The following is a 14,430-nucleotide window of genomic DNA, read 5'->3' on the forward strand; positions in this document are numbered from 1 at the left end:
CACCATCCCTGACCTCAAACTCTACTATAGAGCTATAGTAATAAAAACAGCTTGGTACTGGTATAAAAACTGACATACGGACCAATGGAATTGAACTGAAGACCCTGACATTAATCCATGCACATATGAACACCTGGTTTTTGACAAAGGAGCCAAAACTATACAATGGAAAAAAGAAAGTATCTTCAACAAATGGTGCTGGCATAACTGGATGTCAATATGTAAAAGATTACAAATAGATACATATCTGTCACCATGCACAAAACTCAAGTCCAAGTGGATCAAAGACGTGAACATAAATCCAGTTACACTAAACTTAATGGAAAAGAAAGTAGGAAGTACTCTTGAATGCATTGGCACTGGAGACCATTTCCTAAATATAACACCAAGAGCACAGACCCTGAGCACAACAAATAATAAATGGGACCTCTCAAAATTGAGAAGCTTTTGCAGGGCGAAAGACACAGTCAATAAGACAAAAAGACAGCCAAGAGAATGGGAAAAGATCTTTACCAACCCCACATCTGACAGAGGATTGATCTCCACAGTATATAAAGAACTCAAGAAACTAGACATCAAAATACTGAACAGTCCAATTAAAAATTGGGCTAAAGAGCTAAACAGAGAATTCACAAAACAAGAATCACAAATGGCTGAAAGACATTTAAAGAAATGCTCAACATCCTTAATCATCAGAGAAATGCAAATCAAAACGACTCTGAGATACCACCTTACACCTGTCAGAATGGCTATGATCAAAAACACCAATAACAGTCAATGTTGGAGCAAAGTGAACACTCCTCCACTGTTGGTGGGAATGCAAAATTGTACAACCACTGTGGAAATCAGTATGGCAGTTTCTCAGAAAATTAGGAATCGAACTACCTCAAGACCCAGCTATCCCACTCTTGGGCATATACCCAAGGAATGCTGATTCATACCATAAAGATACAAGCTCAGCTATGTTCATAGTAGCACTATTCATAATTGCCAGAACCTGGAAACAACCTAGATGTCCGTCAACTGAAGAATGGATGAAAAAAATGTGGTACATATACACAATGGAGTACTACTCAGCAGAGAAAAACAATGAAAGCATGAAATTTGCAGGCAAATGGATGGAACTAGAAAAAATCATCCTGAGTGAGGTAACCCAAACCCAGAAAGACAGTCGTGGTATGTACTCACTCATAAGTGGACTCTAGATATAAAATAAAGAACAATCAGACTACGACCCACAGAACCATGGAGGCTATATATACAGCATGGAGGTCCCTAGGACAACTGTGGCTTATAATAAATTTCAGTTTTACTCAATTACTGAGCAAACCTCAATGAAACATCTCACTATTAAGATAAGAATGCACACTCTATCAAGCTGATAATAGAAAAATTAATTAATTTGATTAATTTTAAAAAATAAAAATAAAAGAAAAAATTTGAAGTATTAAACAAACAAACATTTTACTTAAGTTAAAAAAAAAGGAGAACTAGGGACTCATCATCATTCCTCTCCACATTCTATTCTTTCCCTTGTTTTATATATTTTACATTTTTTTATCGGTGGATTCTGATGGAGTTTATTGGTGGATTCTGCTGGAGGATCCGATGCAGATAAACACTGTAGGGCTCCTGTTGCAAATCACCCTCTGGAGCAATGGAAGGATCTTTCTACTAGCACGTGGAGGAGACCCGATCTAGTGTTGGTGTGGCCCCGGAGTTTGGTTTATGTCTTTCCTCAGGACAATGAGGTTCCTCTTTGGATTCCTGAGCACTGAACGCACCCTGTGGCTGCTGCTGAAGCCCAACATGACAGAGACCTAATGGGTCTCCATGAAAAAAATCTACCCTTCTGATGCCAATGGAGATTGAGAGCCCAATACATCCAGCTTTGGCGAGCATTAATGTAAGCCTAGGAACTGTAGCCATGAGATTGGATTCTCCAGAAGAGCTGCCAGCTAAAGTCATGCTGGAATCAAGGAAAACGGGCCTTGGTGGTTCGTGTTCCTGGAGTTGTATCCATGCCAGTGGATGTCCACACAATCCAGAAGAGAATCTGACATTGCTGCTGCAGCTGTTGCTGTTATAACAATGGCACACACCGCTGCTACTGTTTCTAGGATTACCATTTCATAATTGCTTACTACAGCTAGCACAGTGGAGACCCTGGCAACAAAAGTAGCTACCACAGTTAGTTAATCTTTCATTCTATTGGGCATGATAAATTTAATTCAGTAGTTAAATACATCTCGATTGGCTTTGAAAATTATAAACTTATAAACTCAAGATCCAGTTGCTTTTGGGATACTATCTTACAAGGACTCCAACATACAGTATGGCTCGTTAAGGAAGGGAATGGCTCATTTGCCTTTAGCCTACTGGCTATGGGTGAGATAGGACTTCTGTTGGTCTTTTCTGTATGGAACACACAGATTACAAGCCCAGTGCCACTTTGAGATCTTTGGCAGCAATTAACCATGCAGCTCACACATGATTGAGCCGGTATGATAATGAGTATTCAGAGACAGGTAATACCTGGGGGCACTCACCAACCTAAGACAGAGCACCTGTGTGGCCTGGGCAGGCATCTCCATGACGGGTAAGGTGACCTGCTGACCTGTTGGATCCCACGCAACCCAAGTCAGAAGCTCATTTTTTAATAAAAGGGGGACCTGTAGGGCCCTGGCCCCCATTTTGGGTAACTGTTGCCTTGCTTGTGGACCTTGACCTTGATATCCTCCCAATGCTAATTCCCTGCCAGGTTCCACGCTCCTGAATGCTTAAGGGAAGTTCCTTGTCTGTGTATCCTGAATAAAGGGCATTAACAGCTTAGATGCAAGATTGTAAAACATCAGTAGTGAACTTCTGCCCTACGGGGTCCTCCCATTGTGCTGTAAGCCTGTATTTAACCTCCTACCCCCTTCAAGAAATGATATTCAACATTAAAATTAATATATATATATATATAATTGAATGAATACTGCAAATGTAATCTATGAACACCACAAATGTGATTAATATCATGAATGTAAGTAATGAATATCATGAGTGATGAGTGTAATTTAAAAAATAAATAAATAAATAAATAAATAAATAAATAAACCACATCCTATTTCTCATGTGACATGAAGAAGATTTAAGTTAGTGATTTGTTCTTGATATTATCAATAGATACATGAAGGTCAAAGACAATGTTACAGGAACAAAACTGCCCCTCTTGGACAATGACAGCAACTAATACACAAACCATTTGTTGCATCATCGTGCAGAACCAAAGCTGAGCAACTGATAGGCAGGACCACATTTTGACCAGGATTGCAAAATTACATAACCTCTTGCTTCTCCATCCCAGCTCTTACTCTTTTTAAGCTTAAAGCTCATATCAGTACCTCTGAGCTTGAGGTCAATAATCACCTTATTAGTTCTTTGTCCTATACAGTGATAAGTTTTTCCCTAACCCATATCTTCTTGTTTGTTTGTCGTGAGACAAGGTCTCTTTATGTTAGCCTGGCCATCCTGGAACTTGCTTTATAGACCAGGCTGGCCTCAGACTCACAGAGATCCACCTACTTCTGCCTCCCAAATGCTGGGATTGAAGATGTGTGCTATCTTGCCCAGTACATTAGTCGTATCTTTAATTGGTGTCTGGGTGACTGAGCCTGGCTTGTTGGGGTTGCTATAGACTGAGGTTCTGCCCTTAAACTCCACTTACACAGCCAGAAATGAAACTTTTAAAATGGGATGATAGGATCAGGGTGTTTGGAAGCTTGTGTATGACAGAGTTAAGCTCATTCTTGGAGGAATAACTCCAAACACCATGACAAGATTATTCTAGAGATCATCAAAGGTCCCTCACAATAAAGTACAGGAAGAGGAACAGTGCTGGGTTATCTGGTGGCTGTGGCATTTATTAGCCATGAAGACAATGACATGAAGGTTCAGTATCAGTGGGTTCTTCTTGATATCCTGGGAATTAATGCAGGGAAACGACACACTGGTAACTGCCAATATTGAAGTGGCCATCTAGGAGCACAGAGAGAAAACCAGTAATCCCCTAGGACACCTGCAGGGTTATACATTCCTCTGTAGAAAGAAATTGGCTGAAAATCAAACCAGGATCTATGTTTGCAGCTCATTTCAGTGTTCAGTCCTCCCAGTGGTGTGATTATATAAGGGAATTGAGGAGGACACGGGACTCTGTGATAAGCAATGGGACCCCCAGGCACTGGAGAGCAGCACTGAGAAGTTTCTAGTCTTTGAGTTGCCTCAATTGCTCTGCAGCTTCTTTGCTGTCATGGGCCTCGAGAATTCTCACTGTAGGAGAGAATCAGTCAGCTCTGAAGAAAAGTCTTTAGTCAATACTCACAGCTATGGTGATTCCTCCTCCACACCCATCCCTACCCCCTTTATGCCTCTGGTCCATTGAGATGGGAGATATGAGGCTGCTTTGGGAGGAGAGTCCATATTCTACACACCAAAAGAGCCCGAGGTGTCTACACTGGACATCAACCGAACTTGAATAGGAGTGATTTCTTCCAGGGGTTGTTAGACCATTGTTGTTGGTGGGGAGCAAAGCCTGGAACGTCCTAGACCAGCATCTTGTATAGGTTTAGCTATACATTTGGCCATGAATACACATAAGTCACTTTTGTGTCCTTTGCAGTATATCATATTGGAAGACACATGATTTGTCCAAATGTAGGCATGTAATTGTGATCATTTGGAAAGGGTGACATATACAGAAATGGGTATAGATAGATGTTACTTTTCTATTATCATTAATAAGTAGACTGCAAAAAATATTGCCATGGTATTTCACCAGTATTGATTTTTTTCAAATTTCAAATGTATTAGCTGAATTCTGTCCTAAGGATGAATATTCTTTCTTGCTTTGCCTTTCCTTTTCTTCCTTTACCTTCCCCTCTCCTCATTCATCCACATATATCAGTGCAATATACTTATCTTAATTTTATTCACTTAGTTATGATCCATTAGTATCATTATTTCATTGTTCTATTATTCAAGACTTAGCCAATAAGAATGCTTCAAAATGGCTTCTTTGACTCTTGGCATGTTTTTACCAATCTTGGAGTCTTATTCCCTGACCTCTTTACAACACCACGCTATTACCATAGTGTACAAAGACTGAGGGAAAATCTATACTGAAAGGAGAATGTTAGTGATTTAATATATATCTATATATACATATATGTATATAAATATACACTTATACATATACATATTTTTATATCTATTATCTAAGAAGCCCACACAATGAAACAATTACAACAGAAGCTTATGATTTACTTTAAGGGGCTTGTGTAAAAAGTCATAGGTCAGAGGAGATTTAATTTAGTTGTATGGGGTAGCTTTCTCTACATCAGTCCAAGAAACAGAGAGTTAATGAATTTTCTTGGAAGAAGTCCAATGCTACTGGACCACATCTTTCTCCTTTTCAAGAAATTACTCCTGAGGGAATGTGTGGGTCCTGAGGCAATTGCTAAGCTCTAGCTTCCCACAAGAGATGGAGTCTCACACTGGTCCTTCTGGGAAATCAATAGATGGGTAAGTCCTCTGACAGCCCGGGGCTGGAAATCTACATGTGGTATTATTGGGGTCCTGATGTTGAGGAACAGAGCTCACTCTGCAGTCCTGCTGCATGGGGTGTGTAGGGCTTCCCTGGGCACCAGAGGATGCTTCAGTATGTGATCTTGATAGACTCCACTTGAAAGAGAAACAGCCTCAGAGTCTCGGGGAACTTTTCATGTTACATCAATGATCACAGAGGACTGAAGAAATGGCCACAGGTCATTGCGGTGGTGACTGGGACACACACAGGCAGTATGGTGAGCTTATAAGCGGGGTGAGACACCATCCTTAAAGGACACCTGTTAACCAGCACAAAAGTAGGCTTTCAGGTCCTGGAGAAAATGTAAATAAGGTTTATATTTCATCTTTTAAGGAGCAAGTAGAAGCTGACAGATATGATCTACAGACAGGGAAATCATAACCATGCCTTGGCAATTGCAATGCTTGGGAGGAAAGATGATATACATTTCAAATCTTTCCAACCAAAATGTATAATTCTCATGAGAATCGATGCAGTCAACAAACACTTCAGTGTGTGTGTCTGGAAAACAAACTGCAGGGAGAGCAGATGAAGGAGGAGCCCTAAGGCTGGTGTGGCCAATGAAGGCTTTGAGACAAGGAGTGTGGAGTGAAGCAGAGCCATCCCTGAGGGCAGGAGGGCAGGCAGGTGAAAGAAGCCTTTCCCTTCACAAAGAGGAAATCCTGGTGCATCTTTAGGGTGGCTGTGAGTGTTGTGCTCTCATCCTAAAGCACACACTCAGAAAGGAGAGTATTCAAGAGGGACAGGGGAACATGTTTGCCTGACAAGTTTCTTCCTGTGGGCTAGATCCTATATCCTAGGATCTGTATCAAGGCAAGCCTGTACTTGGCCCATTGAATACAGATGCAGACAGAAGAGAGGGTGACATTTCTTGGGCTCTCTAGCCAGTGGAGAGTCCCTCCTGGAACTCTCTCTCATGAAGTCAGGGTGACTGCTGTTTGTTTCTGTTACTGTCATGTGCCACAATTTCTGAAGGCAGAATGGAAGAGCAGAGCTGTGTATGCCCAATGCTCATGCCTTCCTAGCTTGTATGCATAGTGAACATCTCTTTGCTCCTGACGTTATTGGCTCAGGCACTGCAGAATCACAGCGGTAGTGAAAGGGCAGGGGCTGACCTTTCACGTGGTGGTAATGCTGGAGTTAGCAATTATAGTGACAAATTGTTGTGTTAAAATAGAGGCAGTGAAATTTAATGTCTGACGACCCAGTTAGTTCCAGAAAGACTATTCTTCCTGGATAAGAAATTAAAAACTACTTTATTTGACTAACAGAACACACACACACCAAGGTTTGGACTGTTTATGGAAAATATAAGGGACGGGTCCCTAGGAGACCACCTAGACTGAGCTAGCCCTGAAAGACAACTGAGGAGCCATAGGGCAGGGTCTGTTAGACCACCATGGAGAAAAAGACCCTGTCACTGAACCACAGCTACCATCAGGAAGCAATTTTGGTTCAAACATGGACTCTGAAAAGCTGTTGTTGTTCTGTCTAAAGCATGTCACACCACAGCACGCCATTTGGAATCAAAAAGAATAGAGATCACACACGGTTCTGCTGTCCCCTCATGTGTGACCTTGAGGCCACTCACAGACCTTACCTTCCTGGATCAGCACAGGATTACAGCAAGGTCCACAAGTCCCTCTGAGAGGATTTAAGATTTAGGAGTTTGGGCATCAGGGTCCATAAAGAACCGGCAGGATTCAGGTCTGCTGTTCCCTTTTTTCTGTTCTACTCTAGCCTCAACTGGAGGCACTGGCAGGAACACGCTGCTTGGTTTTCCTAGAAGTGTCCCATCCACAGGTTGGGGTGGTCTCTTTGCTCCTGAATTCTCAAGTCTGACAGAGCCGGGCTTTCAGTCCTAGTCCAGGGGAGGAGGTCCTCTTAGGTCCCAGGCACCCTGGAAGTCTCTCCTTCGCTGCTCAGATGCTCGCTTGTCCTTTGCCAGCTCTACCCTTGTCTGTTCCTGGTGGCACCACGTGCACATTTCTTGTACACTGATGAGTCAAAATGTTCTGGCTGCATTAGCATCCTGTGTTCCGGGGACATGCTTTATGTTCTCAACCACAGCATGCTATAAGTGCATATTGTGTTTTCAGTCTGGGTGAAGACACAGTTGTGAGCAAGAAATAGGACTTTTATCAAGAAAATAGAAGGCAACATAATTGTCAAAACATGAGGTGAACAAGGACAACAATAGACATACTAATGTAGACATGTGTGTGTGTCTGTGTTTAAATCTAGGAGACTTCAAACTGTGACAAAGAACTAAGACAGGCAGCTAAGGAATGCTGAGAGCAGGGGAAATTGTCTTCTCCAGGGAAGAGCACACCAATTGGTTATCCAACACCAGATGGTCAGTCCTGAAAACATGATTACAAAGAACACTATACAGACCTAGCAGGTTGTATTTTTGTTTTCAAGAATATATATATTACACATATGTATACATGTATATATTGTATATATGTATAGTTATCTATGTATGCATATATCTGTATATATGCATATATGTATAAATATGTATATACATACATACATATATTCATGTAACAACAATTAATGAAAAAAAGAGGCCATGAATTTGAAAAAGAGCAAGGAGGGGTGTATAGCAGGCTTTGGAGGGAAGGGCAAAATGATTCAATTAAATTATAATCTCAAAAGATAAAAGAAATAATTAATTTTTAGAAAGACATTAGAAGAAAGAAAACAAAACAACCTTAGTATATAGAGAGTGTCATGAATTGTCAAGTGAATAGTATTATGGAGAGTAACTGAGGTATAGTTGGCTCATTATTATTTGAAATTAGACTTAAAAATTAAGACAAGTGAGGCTGGAGAGATGGCTCACCGGTTAAGAGCACTGCCTGCTCTTCCAGAGGTCCTGAGTTCAATTCCCAGCAACCACATGGTGGCTCACAACCATCTGTAATGAGATTTGGCACACAGACAGAACACTGTATACATAATAAATAAATAAATCTTTAAAAAAAATTAAGACAAGTGATTTAATTGCAATTTATTATAATCATATTTTTATTTGAGGGAGATTATAGCTTTTATGATAATAACTTTTCTTAGAGTATTTCCCTCTTTCTTTTAAAATTAGGAGGATTTCTTTTTAATATAAAATTTTATGGTTTTCATTATTTAGCTCTTAGGCTTTACTTGTATTTATTCTTAGATATTTTATAGATTTTGTTCTTGACATTTTACTGCATTAATTTTTATAAAATTTCTATTTCTAGTTTTGGTAATCAAAATTGAGGAAATTGTTTGTATGTGTATATCTGTCCCTCATCTGGTGAACAATCTCCTTTCATAGATCCTTACATAGCTCATAATACATATTGTCCTGAGTGGGTGTTACATTGTTAGTCATCTGCTCCTACCTCACTGAGAAAGTCCTTATGATAGGGGAGACTCAGCTTTGAGTTCACTTAAAAATGAGAGGGAAGAGTCAACTTGATATGTTCCAAGCAAAGATCCAAATTTTGGAGTTTGGGGAAAGTTTTACTGTGTGCATTAGGCAAGATCTCTGAGCAGCAGGTTTTTCACAAGCAAATGAAGATAAATGGTCAACAAGGCAAATCAGGTGAAGAACTCCTTGCAGTATCTCATAATGTTCTCAAGAGATGCTTGCTAGTATTAATAGAGTTTGATGAATGAATATCTTTGACACTAAAAATTCAAGTATAGCCAGGCAGTGGTGGCGCACGCCTTTAATCCAAGCACTCAGGAGGCAGAACCAGGTGGATCTCTGTGAGTTCGAGGTCAGCCTGGGCTACCAAGTGAGTCCCAGGAAAGGCGCAAAGCTACACAGAGAAATCCTGTTTCGAAAAACCAAAAACAAAAAAAAAATCAAGTATATATAACTATATGTCTTCTTAATCTTTAAAAATGCATAGAATCTAAAAAAGTGTTGATATTTATAAATGTAGGATCAGTCTATCTTAGTAGAAATTGCTTCAGGTTCCAGCAAGTTACTTAAGTTTCATCCCTCGGGATTTCTCAGATGCTTGAATTCGATGTTGGGATTTTATTTTTTATAACTGCAGCTGCTTTTCTCATTATTTTATTTTCTTTGACTTTAGCATCTGAATTTGTGGAGCATAGCTTAAGTTTTCATTTCACAAAATAGGTTTTTATTTCTGGAACACCCATTTAATGTTGCCTGTATCTTATATAGGCTGTAATAACTTATATTTTTATGTTGAAATATGTTTTTAAAAAAACAAGCTATAGTTGCTGTGGTGTTACACCCCTAAAATTCAGTCTGTATCTTAAAAAGCATCTTACATATCTCCTCAAAAACATTTTCAGTTCCAATTTAATTAATAATAATTTTTATTCTGGTCTATGTCTGGTCCCTATTCAAATTTCTCTAGATAACCTGCAAACTTTCCCTTTCAAGCCATCTGCTCAAATGGAGCCCAGTCCAGGACCTTGCATTGCACATGGTTGCTAGGATTCCCATTGCAGACTTTAGTCTTTAGCAGCTCATTTTGAACAGCAAGGACTGGCTGCAAAGGGTACCACACCCTCCCTGCCCAGCATCAGCATCACCTTGGGCTTGTTGGAAGTGTGAGTCCTTAGGAAGCAGCCTGAGCTCTGATGCAGAACAGCACCAACTTCCATGCACTTGTGACATCTGCACTCTGGAGTCAGGGGCACTGCTGTGTCACCGTGGATTCCTGCACCAAGGGTAGGCATTTGGTTGTTTTCAGCTGTCGTGTATAATGAGTAATGCTAAGAAATTTATGTCCAAGTTTTTCATTTTCTTTGGTGTAACTAGGCTAGATAGCCCTATGATCAGCCTTTCAAGAAATGTCAAATTGTTTTCCATATTGGTCACACTGTTTCACATTCCACCACCAGGGTCCTAGGGCCTCAGCATTTTCTCATCCTTGGGACAGTTGATGTTACCTGGTTTATTGACCTGAGGACCTAGAGGATGGGAAGTGGCTTCTCACTGTGTTTGTTTCTCCCACTCTCCTTTTTGTTTGTCTTTGAAACAGTTTTGTTTGGTAGTTGTCCACAGAAAATATTTTCTATAAAAAAACATTAGCACAGACAGTTATGCCTTCTAGGAAACAATTACATAGACTCAAAGAAAAATATATCTCATCATATGGTTTTAGTAAAGTTGCTTGGGAAAGTATATGCTGGAAAATACTTAAAATATATCACAGTTAGCTATTTTCTTCTTATCAAGTTATAACTGTTGCTTGTATGTTACAGATACAATTTTAATAATTACTCCCCAAATGGAGCACATTGGCACATACCTCTAGTCTCAGGACTCAGGAGGTGGAGTCAGAAGCATCAGTAGTTCTAGGTCATCCTTAGCTGTGTGGAGAACTTGAGGACAGAACTCCTTCCTCCCCCCCCCAAAAAAAACCCTCCCACACTCTAAATTCTTAGGATCATCCTTCAAAGCACAAATATTTTAATTTTTTTAAATTAAATTTTAATTTAAATTAAATTACATTTAATTAAAATTAAATGTAATCTGATGGTGTTTTCTTTACTGACATGTTATTGTGTGACATGTATTTGGTGTCATATCTATGAAACCATTGATTAATTTGACAATTTAGACCTGTATTTTCTTCCAAGACTTTACAGTTTTAGCTCTTATATTTTAGGTCTTTGTCTATTCTCAATTAATGCTGTGTATGATCTGAGGTAGGGGGTTCCAATTCGTTCCTTTGCATGTAGAAAAACTGTTGGATATAACTAAGAAATGCTTTTGTTAGTTTTCTGATATTGAGCTCCATTTCAACTTTAAATGAATTTTCTTCTTCCTTCTTTCCTTCACTTGGCTGTTGTCCTGTGTAGTTTATGGTTTTGGGGGGTTTTTGTTGTTTTTTTTTTGGGGGGGGTTCTTTGTTGTTTTTGTTTTTGTTTTCCAAACAGAATTTCCCTGTGTAGCTTTGGATCCTGTCTTGGGACTCACTCTGTAGACCAGGCTGGCATTGAACACACAGAGATCTGCCTACCTCTGCCATCCGAGTGCTGGGATTAAAGGCATGTGTCACTACCACCCGTCTGATTTATTGTATCTTGTGAAGGTGTTTGAGACAGTGTATTCTGCTTTGCTATACTAATAATATTCCATAGACTCTGGTGTGTGACATTATTATGATTCTTTTCTAAGCATTCCGCAATTTAGATAATTAAAATTATGTAATTTTATAATGGAACATAATTGTACATATTTATGGGTAGTCTACAATAACCCAACACAATGTAGAATAGTGATCTTTAGAGGGGAGGAAGAGTCCTAGGAGACATCTTAGGGAGGTAGTAACCAATGCATAGTTATTAAGGAGGAAGTGACAGTGTTATACAATACATTCAGTGATCCTGCTTGGCAAAAACCTATCTCATATTTTATGGAATGCAATTTTTTTTAAATAGATTTTTTGTTACCAAAATTGTCTACTAAAGACATTGAACAATTTTCCCAGGTTGATGGGGCATTTTTATTTTCTAATTTTGTCACTGTCTTCTTTAAGTCCTATAATTAATTTTTACTGAATTTTTGAGAGTTCATAGTTGAGTCATTATTAGTTTTGTGAGACTAGGTTTAGTCTTATGCAGAATATCTTTGGTAAGTTACAAAGGAAATTGGAAGTGTATTCATTGGTAGAACTGAAATAGAGTGAACATGTACATATTCACATGTTTTATTAACTTGTTTAGCATTTTATATCTTTCCATTTCCTTAAATGAGCTCTCACACAGCCCAAGCTGGACTCAAACTCACCATGTAGCAAAGGCTAGCCATTAACTGCTGATCTTTCTACCTCCATCTCCCATGATCTAAAATCACAAGAGCTAAAACCACAAATGACTCCACCAGTTTTACAATTCTAGACAGCAGAGGTTTTGATCTTCCTTTGTCCACTTCGCAGAATCTCTGAAGAATAGTCTGGATATCACAGGCCTTTACTAAGTAGTTTTCTTATTGATGGAACAAGATTTCTAGAAGAATGGAAAACATGAACTGTTGTCTTCAAAATATTAAGTTTGAGACACAGATGGATCAGAACATTTCAGATGAAAACAGCCGCCCACAGATCCAAGAGTGGTTGAATTGGGCATGGCAGGCTCAACCCAAATGGTCTAAGATTTCAAAGTAGGTACTTTTGCCCATATCTTGAGACTGAAAACTGTCTGAGGCTAAGGATTATTACTGTGTTAATTATCTGGCACTGAACAAGATGCAGGGTTGGCATTCAGTGACTATAGAACACATGAAAGCAGGTGAACAAATCTTTGTGGATCCTTAGATCATAGCTAAGTAGAAATATAGTATAAGCAACGAGACCTTGGCCAAGTGAAATGTAGAAAAGCATCTAAGAAGACTATTTTAATGGTCATCATTGAATCTTGCAAGAAAGTTCTGGAAGAGCATCTTGGGTAGGCTGTATTAAGTATCCTGTGCATGGACCAGATGGTTACTATGCAAACACTGTCATTCTTCTCTAGAGCTCAGAGAGGGGTATACTCAGCATTCATCTAGAGTGAAAAATCTCAGAAAGAAAGCTCAAGATTTTCCTCATTGACTTCTGTGCTCATGGCAAGAGAGAACCAGACCAGCACCTTTGAGTTCCTCCTCTGGGGTCTCTCAGAACAGCCACAGCAGCAGCGATTCCTCTTCCTGATCTTCCTGTGGATGTACCTGGTCACTGTGGCTGGGAATCTACTCATTGTCCTGGCCATTGTTACTGACACTCGACTCCACACTCCAATGTACTTCTTCCTTGCCAGCCTGTCCTGTGATGACATCCTTTTCACCTCCACCACAGTACCCAAGGCCCTGGTGAACATCCACTCCCAGAGCAGGACCATCTCTTATGCAGGATGCCTGGCCCAGCTCTACTTCTTCTTGACTTTTGGAGACATGGACATCTTCCTCCTGGCCACAATGGCCTATGACCGATTTGTGGCCATTTGTCACCCTCTCCACTACACAATGATCATGAGCCTCAGGCGGTGCTCACTCTTGGTGGCAGCCTGCTGGACCCTTACAAATGTTGTCGCCATGACACACACCTTCCTCATGTTCCGGCTCTCCTTCTGCTCCAAGAAGGTCATTCCAGACTTCTTCTGTGACCTGGGACCCCTGATGAAGATTGCTTGCTCAGAAGCCCGTATCAATGAGCTTGTGCTTCTCTATCTGGGGGGTGCAGTCATCTTGATCCCCTTCTTGCTCATCCTTGTGTCTTACATCCGCATTGTGTCAGCAATCCTCAGGGTCCCTTCTGCCCAAGGGAGGCGCAAGGCCTTTTCTACCTGTGGGTCCCACCTTGCTGTGGTGGCCCTGTTCTTTGGGACAGTGATAAGGGCTTATCTGTGCCCCTCATCATCTTCCTCCAACTCAGTGGTAGAGGACACAGCAGCTGCTGTCATGTACACAGTGGTGACCCCCCTACTGAATCCCTTCATTTACAGCCTGCGGAACAAAGACATGAAGGGAGCACTGGTCAGAATTCTCAGGGGCAAAGTCTCCTTCTCCTGGGGCCAGTGACTCCTGCGGAGAAACAGAAGGTGTCCTCATTCACTCTGCTGAGGATCTTTCAGAAATTTCTACCTCAAGTGTCCCATTCTGAATCCTACATATGCTTTATCACAGCCCTGCTCATTGACTTCCCATCTCAAGTTTCTTAGATCTAAGGAAAGTAAAAATCTTTCCTTCATCTTCGATTTGTTATAAATTGCATCTTTGTCCTTTTATTTATAATTTCATTCACCAGAATGATGATTTAGTCAGTGTCAGACAACAAGACAAT

The 14,430-nt window shown here is 40.2% G+C and overlaps 1 protein-coding gene across 1 annotated transcript; it reads left to right on the plus strand.

Annotated features, from left to right (window-relative positions):
• Positions 1-13,214: 13,214 nt before the first annotated feature.
• Positions 13,215-14,168, plus strand: LOC114691587 (olfactory receptor 1P1-like). The gene has a single exon (XM_028867027.1). It carries the CDS (start codon positions 13,215-13,217, stop codon positions 14,166-14,168), a length of 954 nt encoding a protein of 317 aa, XP_028722860.1.
• Positions 14,169-14,430: the final 262 nt, after the last annotated feature.

This window comes from Peromyscus leucopus, chromosome 8b (genome assembly GCF_004664715.2).
Source record: "Peromyscus leucopus breed LL Stock chromosome 8b, UCI_PerLeu_2.1, whole genome shotgun sequence".
Classification (NCBI taxonomy): Eukaryota; Metazoa; Chordata; class Mammalia; order Rodentia; family Cricetidae; genus Peromyscus; species Peromyscus leucopus.

What these genes read in the sequence shown, in the direction of transcription:
- LOC114691587 (XM_028867027.1), top strand. Translation starts at nt 13,215, where the DNA reads ATGGCAAGAGAGAACCAGACCAGCACCTTTGAGTTCCTCCTCTGGGGT.